Below are 23,469 nucleotides of genomic sequence, written 5' to 3' on the forward strand. Positions count from 1 at the left end.
AAGATCATTACGTGTTGCCTGGGGCCAAACTCACTCAACATACTTCACCTCACAGAACTATTGTAAAAAGTAAAACAGGGAGGATACAAACAAGGCAGGGAAAGAACGTAGACCATGACTTCTGACATTTTTCCCAAGACCTTTATCAGCATCGACCAGACATTTGTACATATGCGTGCACTGGGAAGCACAGGGCAGGCTGCACATTCTCCTCTCTGGATCCCTTGACCAGGTGGAAGGGGGCTTAGAATGGAGTAGGCAACAATATTTTGAGCCTCCTGCCAACTGCCTCTCCCATAGATATGCACTGAGGGAATATGGGGAAAACTGGCCCAGCCCCCCTACCTGACCCAGTCCATTCTTTAAACTTGGTCTTTCTTTTCCTGCCTCCCTCCCCAAACACACAAACAGCAGTCAGATCTGGTCCTCTTCTATTCAGTTTTGTGCTGAAGGATGAACAGACAGGAGTCATGACCTCCTTTTCATGATTTCTTTCCAACGTTCTGTCGGGTCAGAAAGAAGAAAAAAGGGCCAATTAAATTTGACTGACTCTCCATCTATGTGCATTACAAAAAGTTAACTGACTGAACAGGCTGAAATGTTACGTTTTCTGTGAGGGTCTTCCCAGAGGTATAGCAATTTTCAGTTTTCTTCTGCCAGGAGCAGAAAGAGAATCCTATCCTGGGTGTAGAAAATCCAGCCTTGGCACATCACTCACAGACTTTGCAGTTTGGTCCTAAAAGTAAAACAATTATTTTTATTTATTATTCAAATTTTGCTACCGCCCATCTCCCCCAAAAGAGGGGCTCTGGGTGGTATTAATTTGGGGGAAGGTATATTCTTTTTGGACAGGCAGCAGAGGCTCCAGGGCCTGTAGGCACTGTGTTGCCAACTCGTGATGTACATCCTTTAAATAAATGTATTGCAGTGCATTTAGAAAATATTCAAATATCATACAGAAATTAGCTACGTAACTACCAATTAAATAAAGAGTGGATGCCCTATGGTCCTCCCACTATGATTCAGCACCAGTTCATCTTTTACTTGATCAGTGACCAGACTGGCTTTGGCTCTCAGGTGCTTGTGGCCAATGATATCTCAAGTTGCCCACACCCAAATTAAATAGATCCCATGGTTTATATATGCCACCTAAACTCTTCATCCCTGCTTAATTTGACTGGAATCTACTGGGTGTTTTTTCTTCTACTATTCCCCCCCCCCCAAAAAAACACAATCAAACAGCCTCTGTCTCTGTAGTGGTTGGTAATGGAAAATTATGCAAACATTTGATATGTATGTGCTTGCAGATGCTTACATGGTCACAAGTTCCCCTGAGATCAATGGATATTAATGGATGTGACTGTCTGTCAGGACCATTAATGGAACATACCAAGGATTACCAGTGTTAGGTCAGTGGCTCTAAACATTAGATTATATGAAACATGATTGCAACATGGATTACTATTTTCTGAATGATAAAATTTATTAGTTTTATTTGTTTTGTTTTGTTTTATTTTATTTCTATTCTAATATTCTGCTGGGTAAAACTGAGTGGAAACTGGTCAGACTAAAAGTCTCCATTAAACTTTGCAATAGCTGTTATTAGTGACAGGCGAGTATTAGCACTTTGATCAATTGCAGTATTTTTCCCACTATCTTGATGAAATCAGAAAATGTAACACAATGGAACAATGCTGCCATCTACAGGGAAGGGTGTCATTACATAACATAAATGGATGAACTAGATCATATTCATCATGCCTCGTGGAGAGCATGCATAAAGAAAGCAAATTATTTACATTTCCTGGGCTATATAACACACAACTTCCAAAAAGATTTGAGGTATAAGCATGTTGTATACACCCACATACCTCTAAGCTTTTAATAGGTCCTGGGGGAAACTTGCATATGTTGGCTGAATTTTATGCATTGTCTCAAAAAACATACATTTCCTGAATTCTGCTTAATTCTAAAGAAATATTTCTTTCACTTTCAGTGTCCTTACTTTGTTTGTATTTAGATCTGAAAGGAAAGCCAATGAAAGTCATACCTTTTTAACCTTTTGTGATCAACTCATAAGTGAGGCTTTTTTGAATCCTCCTCTCCCACAACCTAACCATTATTATTACTATTATTAATGATTATCATGCCTTTCACTTCAGCAAAGGATCGTTACCTTGTTGTGGTGCTGGAGCTTGAGCACCTCAATGATGCCATGAGCTAAACCATGAAGGGCCACCCAAGACGGGAAGGTCATGACAGAGAGGTCAGACTAAATGCGATCCCTGGGGAAGGTGATGGCAACCCACCCCAGTATTCTTGCTGTGAAAACTAAATGGATCTGTACAACCAGAGATATGTCAGTATACCACCGGAAGATGAGACCCCCAGGTCGGAAGATGGTCAAAATGCTACTGGGGAGGAACAGAGGATGAGTTCAACTAGCCCCAAATGTGATGACGCAGCTAGCTCAAAGCCGAAAGGATGGCTAGTGGCCGACAGTGCTGAACGGCGAATCCGATGCTCTAAGGATCAACACACCACTGGAATCTGGAATGTAAGATCTATGAGCTAGGGCAAATTGGATGTGGTTATTGGTGAGATGTCAAGATTAAAAATAGACATTTTGGGAGTCAGTGAACTGAAATGGACTGGAATGGGCCACTTCACATCAAATGACCACCAGATCTACTACTGTGGACAAGAGGACCACAGAAGAAATGGAGTAGCCTTCATAATTAATAGTAAAGTGGCTAAAGCAGTGCTTGGATACAATCCAAAAAACGACAGAATGATCTCAATTCAAATTCAGGGCAAGCCATCTAACATCACAGTGATCCAAATATACGCCCCAACCACAAATGCTGCAGAAGCTGAAGTAGAGCAGTTCTATGAGGATCTGCAGCACCTACTGGACAACACGCCTAAAAGAGATGTTATTTTCATCACGGGAGACTGGAATGCTAAGGTGGGCAGTCAAATGACACCTGGAATTACAGGTAAGCATGGCCTGGGAGAACAAAACAAAGCAGGACATAGGCTGATAGAATTTTGCCAAGACAACTCACTCTGCATAACAAACACTCTCTTCCAACAACCTAAGAGACGGCTTTATACGTGGACTTCACCAGATGGACAACACCGAAATCAGATTGACTACATCCTTTGCAGCCAAAGGTGGCGGAAATCTATACAGTCAGTAAAAACAAGACCTGGAGCTGACTGTAGTTCCGATCACGGACTTCTTATTGCACAATTTAGGATCAGACTAAAGAGATTAGGGAAGACCCACAGATCAGCTAGATATGAGCTCACTAATATTCCTAAGGAATATGCAGTGGAGATGAAGAATCGATTTAAGGGACTAGATTTAGTAGATAGGGTCCCGGAAGAACTATGGACAGAAGTTTGCAGCATTGTTCAGGAGGCGGCAACAAAATACATCCCAAAGAAAGAGAAAACCAAGAAGGCAAAATGGCTGTCTGCTGAGACACTAGAAGTAGCCCAAGAAAGAAGGAAAGCAAAAGGCAACAGTGATAGGGGGAGATATGCCCAATTAAATGCAAAATTCCAGAGGTTAGCCAGAAGAGATAAGGAATTATTTTTAAACAAGCAATGCGTGGAAGTGGAAGAAGACAATAGAATAGGAAGGACAAGAGACCTCTTCCAGAAAATTAGAAACATTGGAGGTAAATTCCAGGCCAAAATGGATATGATCAAAAACAAAGATGGCAAGGACCTAACAGAAGAAGAAGTGATCAAGAAAAGGTGGCAAGAATATACGGAAGACCTGTATAGGAAGGATAAGAATATCGGGGATAGCTTTGACGGTGTGGTCAGGGAGCTAGAGCCAGACATCCTGAAGAGTGAGGTTGAATGGGCCTTAAGAAGCATTGCTAATAACAAGGCAGAAGGAGATGATGGCATCCCAGTTGAACTGTTCAAAATCTTGCAAGATGATGCTGTCAAGGTAATGCATGCTATATGTCAGCAAATTTGGAAAACACAAGAATGGCCATCAGATTGGAAAAAATCAACTTATATCCCCATACCAAAAAAGGGGAACACTAAAGAATGTTCAAACTATCGAACAGTGGCACTGATTTCACATGCCAGTAAGGTAATGCTCAAGATCCTGCAAGGTAGACTTCAGCAATTCATGGAGCGAGAATTGCCAGTTGTACAAGCTGGGTTTAGAAAAGGCAGAGAAACTAGGGACCAAATTGCCAATATCCGCTGGATAATGGAAAAAGCCAGGGAGTTTCAGAAAAACATCTATTTCTGTCTTATTGACTATTCTAAAGCCTTTGACTGTGTGGACCATAACAAATTGTGGCAAGTTCTTAGTGGTATGGGGATACCAAGTCATCTTGTCTGCCTCCTGAAGAATCTGTATAACGACCAAGTAGCAACGGTAAGAACAGACCACAGAACAACGGACTGGTTTAAGATTGGGAAAGGAGTACGGCAGGGCTGTATACTCTCACCCTACCTATTCAACTTGTATGCAGAACACATCATGCGACATGCTGGGCTTGAGGAATCCAAGGCTGGAGTTAAAATCTCTGGAAGAAACATTAACAATCTCAGATATGCAGATGATACCACTTTGATGGCTGAAAGTGAAGAGGAACTGAGGAGCCTTATGATGAAGGTGAAAGAAGAAAAGTGCAAAAGCTGGCTTGCCGCTAAACCTCAAAAAAACCAAGATTATGGCAACCAGCTTGATTGATAAATGGCAAATAGAGGGAGAAAATGTAGAAGCAGTGAAAGACTTTGTATTTCTAGGTGCGAAGATTACTGTGGATGCTGACTGCAGTCAGGAAATCAGAAGACGCTTAATCCTTGGGAGAAGAGCAATGACAAATCTCGATAAAATAGTTAAGAGCAGAGACATCACACTGACAACAAAGGCCCGCATAGTTAAAGCAATGGTGTTCCCTGTAGTAACATATGGCTGCGAGAGCTGGACCATAAGGAAGGCTGAGAGAAGGAAGATAGATGCTATTGAACTGTAGTGTTGGAGGAAAATTCTGAGAGAGCCTTGGACTGCAAGAAGATCAAACCAGTCCATCCTCCAGGAAATCAAGCCAGACTGCTCACTTGAGGGAATGATATTAAAGGCAAAACTGAAATACTTTGGCCACATAATGAGAAGACAGGACAGCCTGGAGAAGATGTTGATGCTAGGGAGAGTGGAAGGCAAAAGGAAGAGGGGCCGACCAAGGGCAAGATGGATGGATTTGTCCCTGGGGGAGCTGGGGGTGTTGACGACCGACAGGAAGCTCTGGTGTGGGCTGGTCCATGAAGTCACGAAGAGTCGAAAACAACTAAATGAATAAACAACAACATGCCTTTCAACCCATAAGGCACCTAAGGTTAACAACCAATATAGCACAAAAAATATTATAAAACTTTAAATCACTCTAAACTAACTCAAAGTACTATAAACAAGTTTAGTGTAAACTAGCTCAAAGAAGCAGCTAAAGGAGCTAGAGTCCTTCCTCAGGGGGGAGATGGACAGTGATAAAAAATTTGATAAATAAAACAAACAAACAAATAAATAAAGGAGAATCTCTTCAACCTTTTTCTAAAGCCATATAAAGTGGGAACTTAGAACCACCCCCAAAGGAGTACATTCTATAGCTGGGAGCGACCTAAGAGGAGGTCCTCCCATATATGCCTAACAAAGACATTTTAAAGAGGCCCTCTCCTACTGATTTGGGTCTAACTGATTCATAGCAAGGTAGATTGCCCCTGAGCCAGAAGTGGAATCAGGGGATGGTCCATTGCAAGCAAGAAGGAACTGTCCTGTTTCCCCCCACCCCCACCCCAATCTGTTTCTTTCCATTTGACATGCCCTCTGACCACCAGGTGGAGGAATAAAAACCCAAGCAGCCACTGAGACAGAACCTTGAGAGATCTTAGGCTCACAAGCTTCTTGAGGATGTTTCTCCAGTGGATGAGAAAGAGATAGCTATAATTCCCAGTCAGCTGTTCAGATGACATAGTTAGCTGGAGAGAGTTTATTTAAACCAAAACAGATCCAGGGCTGTTTGGAGTCAAATGTATCCCTTTGGGAATATTAGACAGGTCATCTTACCTGCTTTTTCTGAGCATACAATATTCTAATCACCTAATGACCCAGTGCTGTGGGAGCTGGGTCATTGCATGTATGGAAGGAGTATGTTGAGGTAATCTCAAATGGTTGTGGTTTTTTTTTTTTCTGAGTCAAAGCCCTGACTTGAAGAGTAGTTCAGTTGTGGCAGAAGGTATGAAGGGAAATTATTCTTGGAGATGCTGAAGAAAAAGCTGGACAATGTCATGGATGCATCAAGTATAATTACTTTAAGTAATATGGAAGATGACTCCATCAGAAATTTTATACATTATGCAGTACATTCATACAGGATTATTCTGCCAATTGATTACAGTGTAAGCCAATGAATGATTACTGATAAGTAAACCCTATTTTGTTAGGTGAAACTTACTCCACTTCTCAGCAGCATAAAGAATCTGTTTCACAGTTCTTGAAGCTGTGGTTAACCATTTTGTGGATTTGCATAAGAAACTGTGGATTGCACTTCTACAAGTCATCTGCTTAGATGGTTTGCCTCCATTTATTCTCCTCTTTACTGTTTCATGGACTTCCTATCTGGGTAGGCAAGGACAAATCACAAGCAAACTAGTTGTACAGAGCCGTTTTCTCTTACCTCCTCCTCACTGACAGCCAACATTCCTCTGTTCATTCAGGCTTAATTGTACTTTCTAAATAATTCAACAGGATTTTGTATGGCTTTATATTTGTATATTTTAAAAAATGTTAGTGCATTACCAATTTTTCAAGTCATTATTCGCCTTCATCCTAGCATTTGTTCCCCTTGGTTTCAAAGCCTGCTTGTTTGCATTGCAATCTCTATTCCGTATGGTCTGTGGAATGTCCCTAGCTGAGCTTCACAGGACACATATCATCTTTCAGTCAGTCAAGCCTGTATATTTTCAGTTATCCTTCTCGCTAGCAAGCGTCCACATTTAATTCTAGAGCTGTTCTTGTTACAGACTTGTTTTTGCTATGTAGTAGAGAATTGCAGGGACAATTCTCACATTTTCTTAGTAATGGGGCATGGGTATAATGCCAAAGATATTCCACATGTCTTCATTTGTCTAGACCAGGGTTCCATGGAACCCTAGAGTTCCACAAGAGGTCACTAATGGTTCCCTGGGAGATCACGATTTATTTAAAAAACTATTTCAAATCCAGGCAACTTCACATTAAAGAGGTAAGTTTCATTCTTTATTTTCAGTTTAAGAACACTGTTAGTGCATATATACAGGTCTACACATGAAATGAATATAATTTTGTAAATTCTGGCCTGTATTTGAGCCTGAGTGTGCAGGGGTTCCCTGAGGCCTGAAAAAGATTTCAAGGGTTCCTTCAGGGTCAGAGGGGTGAGAAAAGCTGGTCTAGATTGTCTTGTTGTGCCAAGTGACCATCGTAACCTGCTATATAGTCTGAAGAGCCTGTTCATGTTTCTTCATTGCTGTCTTTCCATTCCATTCATTGATATTGGTCTCATGACTATTTGGTAGACTTTGGATTTCAGATATAGAGGAATTTCCCAGGTCATTATTCACACTTAATAAAAACTTTTTAAAAAGGGAAATTTTGTAGAGGAACCCTAACTTGCCTGAAAGCTTTCCCCCTTTTTTTATTCCTTGCTATAACTGATTATCTATATGAGACAAAAATAAATTACTGTATATCATCTAAATTAACATTATCAAAACCTGTAGGAATGAAAATATATTTAGAAAAAGTTTATCAGTATGGAACATGCAGGGGGGGGGGGGTTGGTTCTGCTTCTCCTGTGCCTTCTGCCTATTTTCTAATACCATCAAAAATACATAAAATAAATTTTGTGTTATGTACCAATTTTTTTCTGTTCCTTTCATTGCCACTCACTGTAGTACCAGATTAACCTGATAAATGCCAACAGGACTGTAACTCAACAAGGCAACTGAGAAACCAGAGGGAGGTGTTATCATGGATCTCTTGACGACTGCAAAAACACAGAACTTGTTTAGGGAATCAAATCCACAGAAAGCAAAATGGGGAGACACACGCCAAAAGAACTGAATGAGAACTGACTGTATCAATGTACTTATTATGTGTTTTGTTTCAGCAACAGGTGGTTGCAATAGCTACACTGACAATAGTAATTTGTGCATATCTGCTGCAATTCCTTGCAGCATTTTAGTCATGAGAATGATGGCAAATAAAATTGCTACACTGAAAGATTGGCATCTTACACCATGGTCCACATTCACTGAGATGCTCCACCCTTCCCATTCTATCTCCAGAATATTCATTCCTCCAAAATGAAGCTCAGCAGCAGGCCTGGGTATGTTAGGGAAAAGGGGTTGTTTTTATATTAGCTATCTTCCACATAATCTTTAATAACATTTGATGCACATTAGGCTTTTTATTTTAAAATTCATTTGGGAAGCCTATATTGTGGCCTGAACACTGTGAATTTTACTTTATTTATTTAAAAGATTTCTACCCAGCCTTTTAGAGACAATGCTTGCAAAATGAATGGTAAAACAGCAAAGCAATAAAAAGGGGAAATATTAAAATATATTAAATAAATATTAGTGAATGGACTAAAGAATGGTTGTCTCCTATGTATTATATCTGAATGAATATAAAGATTAAACAGGTTGTATTATCAACTGGGAATAACTCCCAGTTTTAGAAACATACTTGGAAAAGATAACTAAATGTAGCAGCTCATTTCCCAAAGGAAAATTATGTAAAACATATACATTATTACATAATTCCAGTAAGAATTGTGAAAATAAATGAGGAATATTCTGATGCTTTCTAAAAATATCTAACAAAAAGAGGATGATTTATTGATGGCATGTAAGCAAACAAATCCGGAGGATTATTATCAATCAATAATTTTGTATTACAAAATTATTTTGTATACAGTATTTGTATACAATACAAATAATTTTGTATTACAAAAAGTGAATAAATAAATTGAAAGACCCAGATGCACGGTGAAAAACTGAAGAAGGGAGAAAAAGGCTACCATCTTGACTTTTTTTAATCCCCCCAAGGACACCCCTAGCTTTAGGGAAATAAAAATGGGTTTATGTAATCCTTCAGATATCCTGGCTACAAACAAGGGAAATTAACAGGCATTAAAATTTATCTAGGGTAATGCTTTGGTCATGTTCATACAGTAAATTAATGCCAAATATAATTATCTCAATTTAAATAAAGACATCAGGGTTCATTAATTTTTCACTTAGTTACTTTGAAATCAGAATTAGTACATTAATTCTAATGTGCTAAAAATCCTGAAAAAAATAGAATGCATTAGATATAGAAAGAAACCATGTTTTGTTCAATAATTGATAATACTAACTCTGTAGTTCAAGGAGAAAAGTTTTCATGAAATGGCTTCTCACCCACCTTTGATTCAGAGCACATTTGTTTGGGTTTCCAAGCCTTTCCACATTTGTACCTAACATGGTGCAAACATGTCCTGGCAATGCCTTTTTCCTGCCATGTCCCTATGAAGTTGTGTTCATCTCTTCTTCAGCCAATGACTAAGGCAGGTTTAGGTTATCCTTAGAGGTTTTCCGCTTATTCCAAGAAGGTGTGTAAGATGTGTTTGTCTTTATCACGTACTTCACGTGAGGAAAGACTTAAGAAGAGACAAGCTGGAATCAGCACTGGGGAATTTCATACCAGCATTGTTTTCTGCCAACTAGTTAGCACTAGTTAGTTAGCACTTCCATTCAGCAGCAGGGCAAGATCTGAAGTTTCATGAAAGTCAATGGGATTCTTTTCATTTTAGACATATCTAACTGAATTGTTATTTATTTATTATTTATATGATTTGTTATAGCCACCCTACTCCAAAAGATTCTGGGCAGTTTACATTATCCAATATTCAAACAATTAAAAAACTAACCATAGAGCATAACAACCTGGACAAAAACAGCCATAACAATTAAAACAAAGCAAAACTGCACACACACACACACACACACACACAAAACAGGGGCTCCACTAACACAAAACTCCACTAATACTTTCTCAGTCCCAGAAGATGACAGCATTTAATTGAAGAGACCTGAAGTGCACCCACTCTGCCAGAAGGTACTGGACAAGCAGAAGTGATTGGAGACAGGCGATCCCACAGATATCCAGGTCCTATGAAGGGTTTTATAGGTAATGACCAGCATCTTGAATTGCACCCAGAAGCTGACTGGTAACCAGTGCAGCTCCCATAGCAACATTAACACATGGCATAACAAGAAGTGCCCATTACTGCTCAGGCTGCTGTATTTTGGACCAGATGTAGTTTCCAGATGGTCTTCAAGGGTAGCCCCATGTAGAACACATTGCAATAGTCCAGTCATGAGGTGCCCAGGGCTTGAGCAACTATCTGAAAGGCCTTCCAGTCAAAGAACATACACAACTGGCATACAAGATGAACCTATTCAAAGGGCTCCTGGACATAACTGCCATCTGGTCATGGAGCAGTAGCTGCAAGTCCAAGAGGACCCCCAAATTGCATTCCAGTCTCAAGTGGGGAAATGCAACTCCATCCAAGATCAACAATTATAATATCCATAACTCGGAGAGTCCAAACAGCCACAACCAGGCAGTCTTATCAGGATTGAGCTGAAGTCTGTTCCTCCCCATCCAGGCCTGAACAGCCTCCAGACACTGGGTCAATACATTAACAGCTTCGCCTGCAAAGCCTGGGATTGAGATGTACAGTTGGTATCATCTGTGTAGTGATGATACCGAAGCCCAAACTGATGGATGACCTCCCCCAATGGTTTCATGTACTGTAGATGTTAAATGGGAGGGGGCACAGGCATGATCTCTCCCTCCCATCAACTGGTGTTTTCTGATCTCACACAAAAATCACAGGATGGGATGCCTTTTAAATATGTGGGTTGGCTTCTGATCCAAACATGTTTTAAATGTTATTTTTAAATTCTTATTTTAAAAAAATCCAAATGTAAATACTATGTTTCCTAATAGGAAAGGTTGAAAAATATAATTGAGTTGAACAACACACTGTGATTTTATATTTTCACAAGCCTCCTTCAATTCTCAGATTTAACCTTACACAGAGCTTTCTGAGGAAAAAAGAAAGTGGTATCTGATCCATTTCTCCCCTCCTGCAAGATATTTGCTTTAGTAATTAAATAAAATTGAAAAGAAAAAAAAACTTGTCAATTTCAAGGCAAACAAAAAAGCTGAGAAAATGGTCTTGCTCAAAAGGCACATACAAGCCAAGCAACCCCAAGAATTTTTAAAACTTGAACATTGGACATGTGTAAATCTCTATCTCAAAAGGCTCCTCCTAGAAAGGTTAAATTTTCTAGCCGTATAACTCAAGACACTCTAGTCCTTAAAATTCTGCAATCATGAAGATTTTACTCGTGTTCAAGAAAATGCTGATATTCTCATGTTTACTCATGTTCTCGCTGGGCAAGACCAGCATGTTTTGCAACATCTCCAGTTTTACCCATCACAAATTCTCATTAACCTCTAAAGAAGCTAATAGCAGAGCTAATGTAGAAATCAATTGATTGATCGATTGAGTTCTACATTAGCTTATGAGCCAGATGTCTGAGGCCACCCTCAAAAGGCAGGACAAGGAGAAAAATTAACAAAGATTCCATTCTCATTTTTATTTAATCAAATTAAATATGGCTAATGCAGTTATATGTATTTAATAATTTCCCTCATCTGTCATATTACAAAATAAAATTTACAAATTACATATTACATATTACATATTATAATTACAACTACTTTTGGTACTCTGGAAGTTGCACCAAGTTTTTGAAAACTACTTGCCATCCTGGACCTTGATTGTCCAACTCTGCCAAGCTTACATTTCAGTAGCAGCTGAAATGTGATTTTTCAGATCTAAATTAAATGGAAAAACTCCATGAATATATCACATTTTCCACTGCAGAAGATATACTTCTATCACAAGCAAAGCTCTGCAGCTGCCAACAGAAGGAGGTTGGGCCAATGGACTCTCTGCTTCATATGATTCTAATCCTGTGATAGAGGAACAACTGAAGTCTGAAGAAGGAAAATGTGTTGTATACGTCTACCATTGAAAACTGAGACCATGACATTTGCCTTAAATAATTTCTGACCAGCAGCCAAATATGCAAAAAATGCTTAGCCTACCAAGGGGCAGTATTCCATTTCCTCCCACACTTGAATCAGCCTGGGAGGAAAGTTCCAGTAACAGCTAGCTATTTATATATTTATTAAAGCTAGTGATGGTCTAGTTTTATCATTATAAAAAAACTTCCATGGTGGCCTTCAGAACATAAGAATAATAATAAATGTGTAAACAATAAAATTGTACTAAAATAGAGACAAAAACTCATACCTAAAGCAGAAGTACACCAAGGTCTATAGATTTAGTGCTACATTTACAAGCATATAAATATAAAGCTACATCTAATATTCAGACTATGTTCTCATGACACATTAAAAAGAGGTGGGCAAGATGTTGGTGCACAGTGCCTTCTAAATTTCCCTCTCCTGACATCTGCAATTCTTAAACCAAAGTTTTGGCTGTCCATGTCAATCCAGAGTGAATCCAGTGTGGCCACCATTTTGGATTTATGAAAACCAGAATTTCTATAACCCTCTTCAGATAGCATACAGATGGAGTTGGGGAAAGGACCAATAGTATTCACATGAGCACATACACATTTAAGAAGTTAGGCTTAAGAAAGTTCTACAGTATTCCTGTTTTTTTTAAAGTCAGTTTTACCACTGTTTCAAAAGAGAAGTAAGCCTGCGTTTACAAGAAGTCTACATACCACCTGACAGATGCTTCAAAAAGCAAGGTCAGGCACTGAGCAAACAATCCTCTGCAGAAACCAGGTGTCAGCCTCTCCAGCAGTCCAAGTCAAACTGACAATGGAGGATGATGCCAAATGACTAGATGGGAGGAGGCATGTTGTCCTGTTCAGACTAAGCACCAGACAGGTTCTCAAAGAATAATCGTTATTAAATAACTATTTACAATAATTAAGTCCTTGATATGCTAGACTTGGTTAAGCAAGCCCAACTGGGCTGACTGGAGGCAACAGTTCTTGAACTGGAACGATACTGGAACGGCAATGACACTGAATCTCTGACTCACTAGACCTGGAACAGGACTACAAACAACAGATAGGGATGAAGTGGAGACTTGGATCAGGACTCGAACTCAGAGCAAGGTTAGACTTGGCTGGAGGATCTGGACTAGGCTGGCTACTCTAAACTGAAGACTTGAAGACAAGGCTTGAAAATGGAGCAAGGCTGGACTCAGCTGGAAACCCCAGACTAGACTGGATTCTCTGGACTGGAGACTTGGAGCAAGGCTTGGAACTTGGAACTAAGCTGGACTCAGCTGGAAGCCCTGGACTAGGCTGGATTCTCAGGACTGGAGACTTGGAGCAAGGCTGGGAACTGGGAACTAATGCTGTAAAGTGGTGAGGGTATAACAAGGTAAAGAAAGAGGTACCTATGTTATATTTATCCTAATTCCAGAATTTAAAATAGTGCCATTGCCTTTTGCCCAGTCTACATGTGCTGCGTATTTTCTTAAGGTTCAGAAACAAGAGATGGGGCTAGAAAGCACCCAGCCAATGGCATAAAGATTTGGGAAAACAGGGCAAGGCAGGGAAACAAGAATGGTCTGAATCACTTCAGGATTCAAACATCAGAGAGTTCCACAAGCCAGTCTGAGTTGTTCAGTTAAAGTCCAACAGCAAAGCAAGGATATAGGAATGCTGGTCTGATGTTGCACAGTGGTTTCTAATGGAGGGTACAGTCCTGGCCACTGCTCCTCAGTAGCCCCAGTTTCATGCATAGCTCAGCTTAGGGGCATTGTTGATCTTGCTTCCCAAGTAGAAGTACAGATCTTTGCCTTGTTCTTTGATGTTGTCAGCATGTCTTGGGCTAGGTGCCCTGACAGGATCTGGGCCCTCAACTTCTGGGTCTGTTCTCATCTGCCCCTGCTCACTGTCCCTTTGGTCTGCCTCAAGTGATTGCCCTGCTGGCTCCCAAGGCTGCCAGATCATCAGAGCAGACCCTTCACCCTCTGACTCTGAGGAGTCTGAGTGGACCATAACACCTTCCACCCAAAACAAGGCCTAAATCTGAAGTGAAAAGGGTCTGGATAATCCGGTTCATCCAGAGTTCTTCGTAACAAGATCTGCTACACCTGCTCAACAACCTTCCCTAAAATTGGGAGATTGGAAACCAGTCAAAATTATACAAGATAGGTGGGTCAAATGATGGTTTCTTGAGGAAGGGATGTACCATTGCCTTTTTCAGGGAAGAATGCAATAACCTCTCACTCAAGGCTGCATTCACCATTAACCACACCCAGCCTCCCTTTAACTCCCTGGCAGTTTTCACCGGCCAGATAGTACAGGGATCTAAATGCCCAAGATGAGGCCTCTGCCATCTTACCCAGCTCCTCTTTCCTTCTGAGTGAATGCAAGAGATTTGATCCTCTAAATGCTGAGCAAATTCTTTGTAACAGTCCAATACCCTGTCTTCTGCCCTGGATTTTCCCAGCAGGGACCAGATAACTTTAAACAGTGATGTAGGTGGCTGCCTGAAAATGTAATAAATTGCAGTTGTACATTTGGTGGATTAGCAACCTCCCTAATTTATAATCTAATTAACCATGGATTTACTCATAGAAGCATATATTTTCTAAATCAGGCTACTACTTTTGCTCACAAAGTTTCACACCAGCTATGTTCAGTATGAAAAAAATTATCTTCTTTAAAAAAAAAAAGTATTGCAGCTTGATTCTACTACCAAGGCTGGTATGAAGATTTCCTTTATTAAGCTCCATCTATTTTTCCTCCACTTCCAAACTGCTTATTGTTGGGGAATGTATTTTATGTGTGATGTACACCCATCTTGATCTGTCATTATTTTCAGACTAATCTAGCATTTCCCATTTCACTTTAACATTGTGGGGGTGTTGTATTTTAACTGGCATTTTATCTTGTTTTGATTGTGATAATAAAAATATAAAAAGTGGCTTTTATTAAGTTTGTTTTGCTCTGAACTGCCTAGAATTTCCAGAATTTTGCAGTATACAAATACCGGAAATAAAAATAATAATATATAACATGTTTTAAATGAAGACTGTGGTGTTCTTCATGTTATAAGCAATCCTGTGATCATATATTGTTCCCCAATTACCTTGGACTGCCTGTTGTAATGTGTTTGATCAGTTGAAGAGACCCAATACAGATGTACTTTCACAATCAGCAATAAATCAGGTTGTATGGAAAGACTGAAGGCAAAAGGAGAAGGGGATGGCAAAGGATGAGATGGTTAGATAGCATCACCAATGCAATGAACATGAATCTGAGTAAACTCCGGGAGACAGTGGAGGACAGGAAAGCCTGGCGTGCTATGGTCCATGGGGTCATGAAGGGTCGGACACAATTTAATGACTGAACAACAACAATTCTTCATGTTCAACCAGATGAAGACCACACAAAGTAACATCTAAGGATACTAGGAGAAAAACAAAATTGCTGCTATGTTCCCCCACAATTCATCTTCTGAAAAACAATAAAGAAATTCTCCTCAATAAATTATAATAAAATTGAAGCTACACTCTGTTTGAGATTTTTCTATGATTGTGTTGGCATAATATTAATTTAATCATGTTTTTCCAATTATCCCAATGGTTTCAGCTTGTGCAATATATTCAGTCATAACTATAAATAAATAAATAAATAATAAACACAATACCACAATGCCTGGGTTTACACCACATTCTAGGCTAAAATGTAACTGGTTGTTTATGGTTTAGCATGTTGTGCCAATACAGCAACACTGTCGAACTGTAGTCAAAGAACCTACTGTATTGTCCCACATAAGCAATTCTGCCCTGAGCTTTCTGGAGAAGGAGGTAACCACGGGCAAATGTCATAAATCCATGTCACTGTGGGCAAAGATAGGCTATACGTCTTTCCAGGTCTCAGCTTCAGCATCTCACAAAATTAGTTCTTAAAGCAGTAGCAATCTAGCTCATGTTTATTCAGAAGACCCTCTACAATATATTCAATGTGGTTTATTGCTCAGAGGATATGCTTAGGAGAGGGGTTGGTAAAAGCCTTAAGGCCTTTTTTTCCCGCAAACCTCCAGAATGCCTCTGACTGCACCACTCAATTTCTGTGGTGTAATTGCTAAAAACTTCCCACCATGAAAACTGCAGTGTAAATCTTCACATAGATTTACTGCAGTGTAAATCTTCACATACATTAAAAACAAAAATTCTACCCTCAAAATCAACATACATCATCCTGGTTGGCCGCACTCATTTATCATTAGTGCCCTGCCCACTGTGATCATTACTCCCTTCCCCAAATATTAAGGGTAGACCCTGGCCATCAAAATTGCTTACCCCTACTTTACAGTAACCCGTTGAGTATTAAAAAAAATGTGCATTGTACGAGAGCCGTGTTAGTGTGTGATAGTCAAAAATTAAGATGCTACCAGACCCCTTCTGAAAAGTGGGCATCCTAGAAAGACAGCTGTTGGTTCCAATCAGTGGCTATTTAATTCCATTGACAAGTCCAGAAATACTGTAGTTGGTAAAATAAACTGAGTGCAAATGCATTACGTAGGGGAAAGGGGCAGGACTCACAGATTTGATTGTATGTCTTCAACTGCATTCACTGGACAAACTGAAACCCCACCCTTCCAGTAAATTCCCTGTGCATCTGTGCATGGATACCTGCAATTAGATCACCCTGTCAAACCTTGAGCCAACTGCAAGTTGCTGTAACAGGGTCTTTCTCAACAATAATAATGGAGGCAAGTCCAAACACAACAAAGCCAGCAGTAGTTTTACTGTGGAATTTATTAACACTAATAGAGCAAATCATTTTACACCCTGAGTAGAAAGTGCCTACATACTTCTATTAAGCAACAGTTCAAAGACTGAGTGATATCTGTGCATATCTCTTTAACAACGAGAAACAGAAGAAGCAACTCGTCCTATAGGACTTGGCTTTGAAAGGAAGAAGGAAGCTTAGAAAGAGAAAACCTGACTTCTGAAGAGCAACTGCGTTTTTTGTCTCCTATTTTTACTCCTGTCAACCTTAGAACTGGGGAGCTACAAAGGTTTCCAGAATGGCCCAGCAATTTGTAGCTAGTCATATTGCATCTAATAAAGTGGTTGTATTTGGAAAGAACAGCTGCCCTTTCTGTCGCAAAGGTCTAGATCTTCTGAAAAGAATTAATCTCAAGCCTGGGCATTTGGAATATATCGAGCTCACGAGCCAAAGTGATATGGATGCCATTCAAGACTATCTTATGCAGTTAACAGGCGCTCGAACGGTGAGTTTCCTTTAAAAACAGAACGACAGAGAAATGTTAGGTCTAAGAGTGAGATCATGTGTTTGCCTTCTGAGTGTACAAGGCACAGATCTGTGTTTTCATGTGGCTGCTTTCCAATAACGTAACTAACGTAATATGCTCTTTTAACAATTGAACAAAGTTGCTGGTATTGGTTTTCCAGCAAATTGATATGTGGGTAAGGAAATTGCTGAGTAATTATCTGCAACAAAGTCACGAGCTATAGGACTTGTGTCTGGATCACATTAGGTTGGTGGATATAATGAGTTTTGGGCTGCATTCACAAATATAAATGGGGTTTGTTTGGGGCTAGTTCAGTGTTATGAGTCAACCCAGCTTTTGTGGTTTGTAAACCATGGTTTGGGTTTAGTGAGATGTGAACCAAGTCCTCAAAATAGAATTTGGGACTGCAGAGGGAAGCAATAATGAGCTCCAATTCTTCCAGCTATAAAACAGTAACTTGGATTGGTTGTCATCTTTTCACCTAACCTGTGTTGGGAAGCTCAGAAAAAATGGGTGAGGTGAGTTATGTGCTCTTTGTCCCTAAAAATAGCTTGTTTTCTACATCTGGCTTCTCAGAATGCAGATTGCTCTGGGCAGTGCTCCCTTCTGTCCTTGTAATATCCTCACTTGGTATCTTAAGCTGGGATTTGAATTCCTGAGTCGGCCCTTGGAAACTGCATTCTAGCCCCTGGACAGTGGTATATCCTTTCAAAGTTACGGGAATATGAATGATTACATTTTGCTTTTAACTTTTGCAAGACATGCATACACCAGCTTTCTCAGTGGTCATTCTGGGAGTTGTTTGGTGGATGCTACACTGAGGAAGGTTGAGGTACATCCACATATTGTTGAATGAGTGCAGGTATCACTTGGGAAGGGATAAGTTGAGTTGCTTTTTCCTAGTCATGGTGCACATTTTCTAGAACAGCTTTGAGAAGCCGTCGACAAAAGAGGTTTTTGTTTCTGTGGAAAATACAGTGTGTCCACTCTGTATCTTGAAGCTCTACAATCTGGATCAGGACCAGTATGCAGCAAAATAGAGAATTTGAAATACTCCCTCACAACAGACATCCTTAAAAGGAAAACGCTGCATAGGTGTTCTGGACTAGCTGCATTACAGATTCTATACTATTTCTATCAGGATGCTGTTTCATATAGATTTATTTCATATTACAGTAGAGAAAACAGAAAGCCAGATTCCTAGCTCCTGTTTTTATCTGTGTAATTACAATGCTTCTTTAGGGACCAAACGGATTTCACAGCCTTCAGAACACAGTTCATGAGAAATAGGGCTGGGCATTTGGGGCCCTCCTGAGAATGGCCCCAAGCAATGAGTGTGATGCCAACTTAATACAGTACTGTTTCTGCTTTGTCTCTTAATGGTTGAAGTATCTCTTCCTTTTCCTTGTTTCAAGAAGGAAGTAGAGTGAAAGAGGCTAGTTTTACCTAATAACTGCATGTAAAAGGCATAGAAGCACCATGAGTGAAATAGATCCACCAGGTATCTCCTGTCCAAGCTATGTAGAAATGGAAGTATCTTTGCCAAACCATGATAGCTCTGAACTTTATACTGTTTGTGTTTATTGTGGGGGACCCATATATTTCTAAGAACACAAGTTTGTTTAATATCAATGATTTGTATTACAAAACAGAATGCCATGAATCTCCAGCTATGCTGGAGAGCAGTAAAGAACAGATGCTGGTTAAATGCCCAGGAGCACTTACTCAGCTCCAAAATCAATACCTTCCACAAGCATGTGTCATTTCCTTCCCAGCGGACTGCTTGCTTTTTGTTTGTACAGCTTTCCCTAGTAAGCTGATTTCCCAATGTCTTGATATCTTGAGTAGTTATTCTAGTAGGGCAACAAGAATTTTCACAGTGGGCAGGAATTTCTTCTTTGGCACAACATTTGAATGCTGAATTTTGAGACTTATACCACAAAGACTGTAGTGGTAGTGGCTGAGCTTGTGTCTGCCTTTTATCTCCATTATAAAACAGGTAGTGCTTGACTTACAACCGTTCATTTAGTGACCATTCAAAGTTACTGGTGCTGAAAAAAGTAAGTTACGACTAGTCCTCTCACATGATGCCACAGCGTCCTCCCAGTCACGTGATCAAAATTCAGGCACTCAGCAACCAGCATGTATTTATGATGGTTGCAGCATCCCAAGGTCACATGATCACCATTTGTGACCTTCCCAGCAGGCTTCCGACAAGCAAAATCAATGAGGAACTGCATGATTCACTTAACACCACCATGATTCGCTTAATGACTGCCACAAAAAGTCGTAAAATCAGGTGCGGTCACATGCTTAATGGCCGTACTGCTTAACAACCAATTTTCCGGTCCCTATTCTTATTGATGAAGGACTACCTGTACAGTTTATTTTAGAGTTTTTTCAACCCAACTTAAAACACATTACTAAAACAAAGTATATAGACCTGTTTTTACTTAAAGCCCTTCTGAATATGTTGAACTACAGCCCCTATAATTCCAACAGTGCAATATTGACTAGGGATTATAGGAATTGTCTGACATTTCTAGATAATTTCTAGGCTGAAAAACATGAAGTTGATGCAGTTGGTGTAATTCTAAGCATCCTGGGCAAGCAGAGTTGCCGCCTTGGGTTTTTCATATCCTATTCCCCTTCCGTCATTACACTGAATGTTTTCTGGCATATATCAGAGATAGGAAGCCAGCAGACCTAATCTATTCGGTCCCTCTGGCTCTTAGAGCCTTGTAAAACTTTTGTCACCGTCAGCCAGAGCTGTACTAGCAGGTCTTCCAGCTTGAGTGCTTGGAGTGCAGCTTCGTCTGAAAGAAACGCAAGAGAGAAAGGATGGCCTGGATGTTCTTCCCAGCTTTAGGAAGAGTGAAAATAATTGGCCAGGGAGTGGATGATGATCTGGGACGTTCAGACTCCAAGGAATTTACTTATTATTATGGCTGTTTTAGCCTGGGCTGTTTGTTGGTTTATGCTCCTAATGTTCTGTTTTTTTAGATTTTGTAAGCTGTCCAGAGTCTACTGGCGTGAGCAGCCATAACGCATTTAAATAATAATAAAGTCTCCAGGCATTATCGTACTGAAATGACTTCTTCTCATAGCTAATGACGTAGCTACTAGTCTCTTCCTTTTCTGTACCTTATCATTTGTTGCTCTGACAGCAATACTATATTTGAAGTTCCTGTTTCATGAGGAGACAGCTGATCTAAAGAGATTTGCTCTGCTGAGTAATAACTTATGCTTCATTTCTAGGTTCCTCGAATTTTTATTGGAGAGATGTGTATTGGTGGTTTTACAGATCTAGATGCTCTGAACAGAAGCGGAGAACTTTCCCTCATGTTAAAGAAAATTGGGGCACTGTGAAGGTAAGCATTTAGGTGTACTTCCAATTAATATAGTAGGATAGGGGAACTTAAGATTCCTTTCGAGAAAATTAATGTCTGAGAGAGGCTTTTTACATATGAGAACTTGCAAAGTCCAGCTATACAGATACGCAGTGTGTTAGTAGCCGCTCTTGCGGATAGCTTAGTGCACAGAACTCCAGCCAAGCAGTTGCACATAGTCTGAGTTGCCTTTATTAGCACATACCTTGCTGTAAAAATATTACTAGTCCCTGACTAGCAAAGATACTTTTTTTTTCTACCTATAGTGGGCTGCTTATCTACCTTTGCCCTTTCTTGGATTCTTCTTCAATTAGTTTCAATGCAATACCCTCCAGATATGTTAGCTTATTACTCCTGTTATCCTGAGCCAATAGGACTTACAGAGGGCATTAAGATGGCAGTAGGCTAACCGTACTAACTTTGAGTACTCTCCAGAAATATGTAGTTCCTTGGCTTTCTGTAGAACAGGGCTATGCAACCCTTTTCAGCCAAGAGGCCAGTGTCCTCCTTACATCCTGTACAAGCCATGGCCAGTAATGCCATGACATCACTGAACTGGGCAAGGTTGACATTTTCAGCTTTTTCTCTCTCTCTTCATTTGGGAGAGGTTTGGATGTTAAGGTGGCACCATGGGAGCTTTAAGTCTTGCAGAGGCTGAGGCACCTATTTTGTCTTCTAAATCACTACAGCAATTAGAAGCATTGGCCTAACTCATAGTGAGGTTCAACGGTTTTGAGCTGTGCAGTGAATGTCCCAAGCTTTTAAAAGATTAAATACACTTGAACTATGGCAGCTTTCCAGTATTATTAAAGAGAAGGTGTGGCCCTGAGATGAACATTGATTGATCTTTGCTCCAACTTTGAGTTATTTCCTCCCCCGAGACTTATAATTCCTAGTGAGAGTTACAAGAAGCAGACAAAGATCAAGGACATCCAAGAGGAGGGTTACAGCAGGAAGAACGATCATATTGCTGGATTGTTCCTTGAATTTCTGAATTAGGATTGAGAAATTATTGTTCACATTCAAATGCAGAATGTGGAAAATGCCTAATTTTGCATTTGCAAATCAATACTGAAATTGAGTAATTGCCATTTTCCACATTTCACAACTTAGTTTGTTAATTAAATATAGGCATTTTTGTTGATACTCTTCTCATATTATTGGGTTAAAAATATGTATTATAAGGAAAAATTATCAGCAAAATTAGGGACATTAGGCAAAATTGCAGACAATACATATATTTGGCAAAATATGCACCATGTGCATACAAAACTATCAAGTTCAGTTAACAAAACCTGACAGATTTACAAAAAATTAGAAATTAAGGAAAATTTTTGATCTGAGTCACCATTATATCTCAACTGTTTATCAAGTATGCTAAAATATTAAGCACTTGTCTTTTCTCCTTTTCCCTCTCCATCCTTTTTTCTTTTTATGCTGTGACTTTTGAGACTGTAAACTAGAAGGCAAGGATTACCTTGTCTTCATTAACCTAAAAACTGCTTTGGGAATCTTTCACTCAAGAGCAGAATAAAAAATACTTTAATAGTTGTTGGTATATCAGTGTTTCTTAAAACAAAGCTTTCTTTGAAAATTCAGCTCAAATTTATTTTACTTGCTCATTTTCCTTTATGTGGAAAATCTTTAACTTGTTTTCTTTAACTTTCAGAGCAATGATAACTGTAGGCTGGAACTACCCTCAAGCCGCACCCACAAGATTTTGGATTAAATTAGTTGCCTGCCTCCTCTTGTCTTCACCTTTTGTGTATTTCTGAAAGGAGGCAATTTAAAAAATAGTTTTGGTTACTCTCTGGTTTCTAAGATACAGCTTTAACTCCCTTTGATACCTTTTTAGTATGATTCTCTGCTAATAAAGAACAGATGACCAGAATGGATCAAAAAAGAATGCTTGTTTTTTTTTATTATCATTTGGGCGATCACTTTACCTCTAATCTTCCTGGGTTAGTTCATCTTTCTGTTTATCATTTCAATTTATGTAGCTGTCCACATACACATATAAAAGTAAAGCAAATTACTTTTGATCAAATTGAGCAGCAGCAGGTTTTATTTTGTCCAGCACCAGTAAATGGCAAGTCTATTCATGTAAGAGCTATGAAATAACTTAAACTTTGTTTCCTAAGGCTGTGGTAAGTCAATAGTTACATCTACATTTTAATAGGGGTGATTTCAATGTCTGAAAATTTAGATATAGGTGCATTCAAATTTATTACCAAATGTATATCCTGCCCCCATCCAGAGACTCTAAGTAGTTCACAAACTATAAAATTATAATCCAACAATCTATTGAAATGCAATGTTAAGCCAGTTACTACTTAAACTGACAATAAAAACCTTGAAAACCAATTTTTTTACACAAATTACTCTGCCTCTCCCCTCCCCTTCCTTTCTTCCATTTGCAGTCTATAATAAAGGAGCTGAGCTGAGCTTCAACACATTATATTGGCATCTTTTAAAAAAAAAAATTCAGGTTTAGCTGCCAGATGTCACAAACAGAAATGAGTCTCTGTTGTGGCAGAAGTAGTTCTTTGTGTGTATTTAGCAGTAAAATTGATGAACCTTCATCCAGTTTAAAATAGGCAGGTATCTTAATATAGCCTTCCC

General features: G+C 39.5%; 1 protein-coding gene across 1 annotated transcript; it reads left to right on the top strand.

Moving 5' to 3' along the window:
- The first annotated feature begins 17,213 nt into the window (after nt 1–17,213).
- On the top strand, nt 17,214–22,753 carry GLRX (glutaredoxin). Its single transcript, XM_063295404.1, has 3 exons — nt 17,214–17,437; nt 20,717–20,829; nt 22,517–22,753. Exons 1-2 carry the CDS (start codon nt 17,231–17,233, stop codon nt 20,825–20,827), a joined length of 318 nt encoding a protein of 105 aa, XP_063151474.1. The 5' UTR covers nt 17,214–17,230; the 3' UTR covers nt 20,828–20,829; nt 22,517–22,753.
- Nucleotides 22,754–23,469: the final 716 nt, after the last annotated feature.

Source organism: Candoia aspera, chromosome 2 (assembly GCF_035149785.1).
Source record: "Candoia aspera isolate rCanAsp1 chromosome 2, rCanAsp1.hap2, whole genome shotgun sequence".
NCBI classification, from domain to species: domain Eukaryota; kingdom Metazoa; phylum Chordata; class Lepidosauria; order Squamata; family Boidae; genus Candoia; species Candoia aspera.

Bases quoted from the DNA above. Each gene is read 5' to 3' on its own strand.
- GLRX (XM_063295404.1), top strand. From the start codon at position 17,231: ATGGCCCAGCAATTTGTAGCTAGTCATATTGCATCTAATAAAGTGGTT. The intron at 17,438-20,716 runs GTGAGTTTCCTT...CTTCATTTCTAG, and splicing joins AGTTAACAGGCGCTCGAACG to GTTCCTCGAATTTTTATTGG.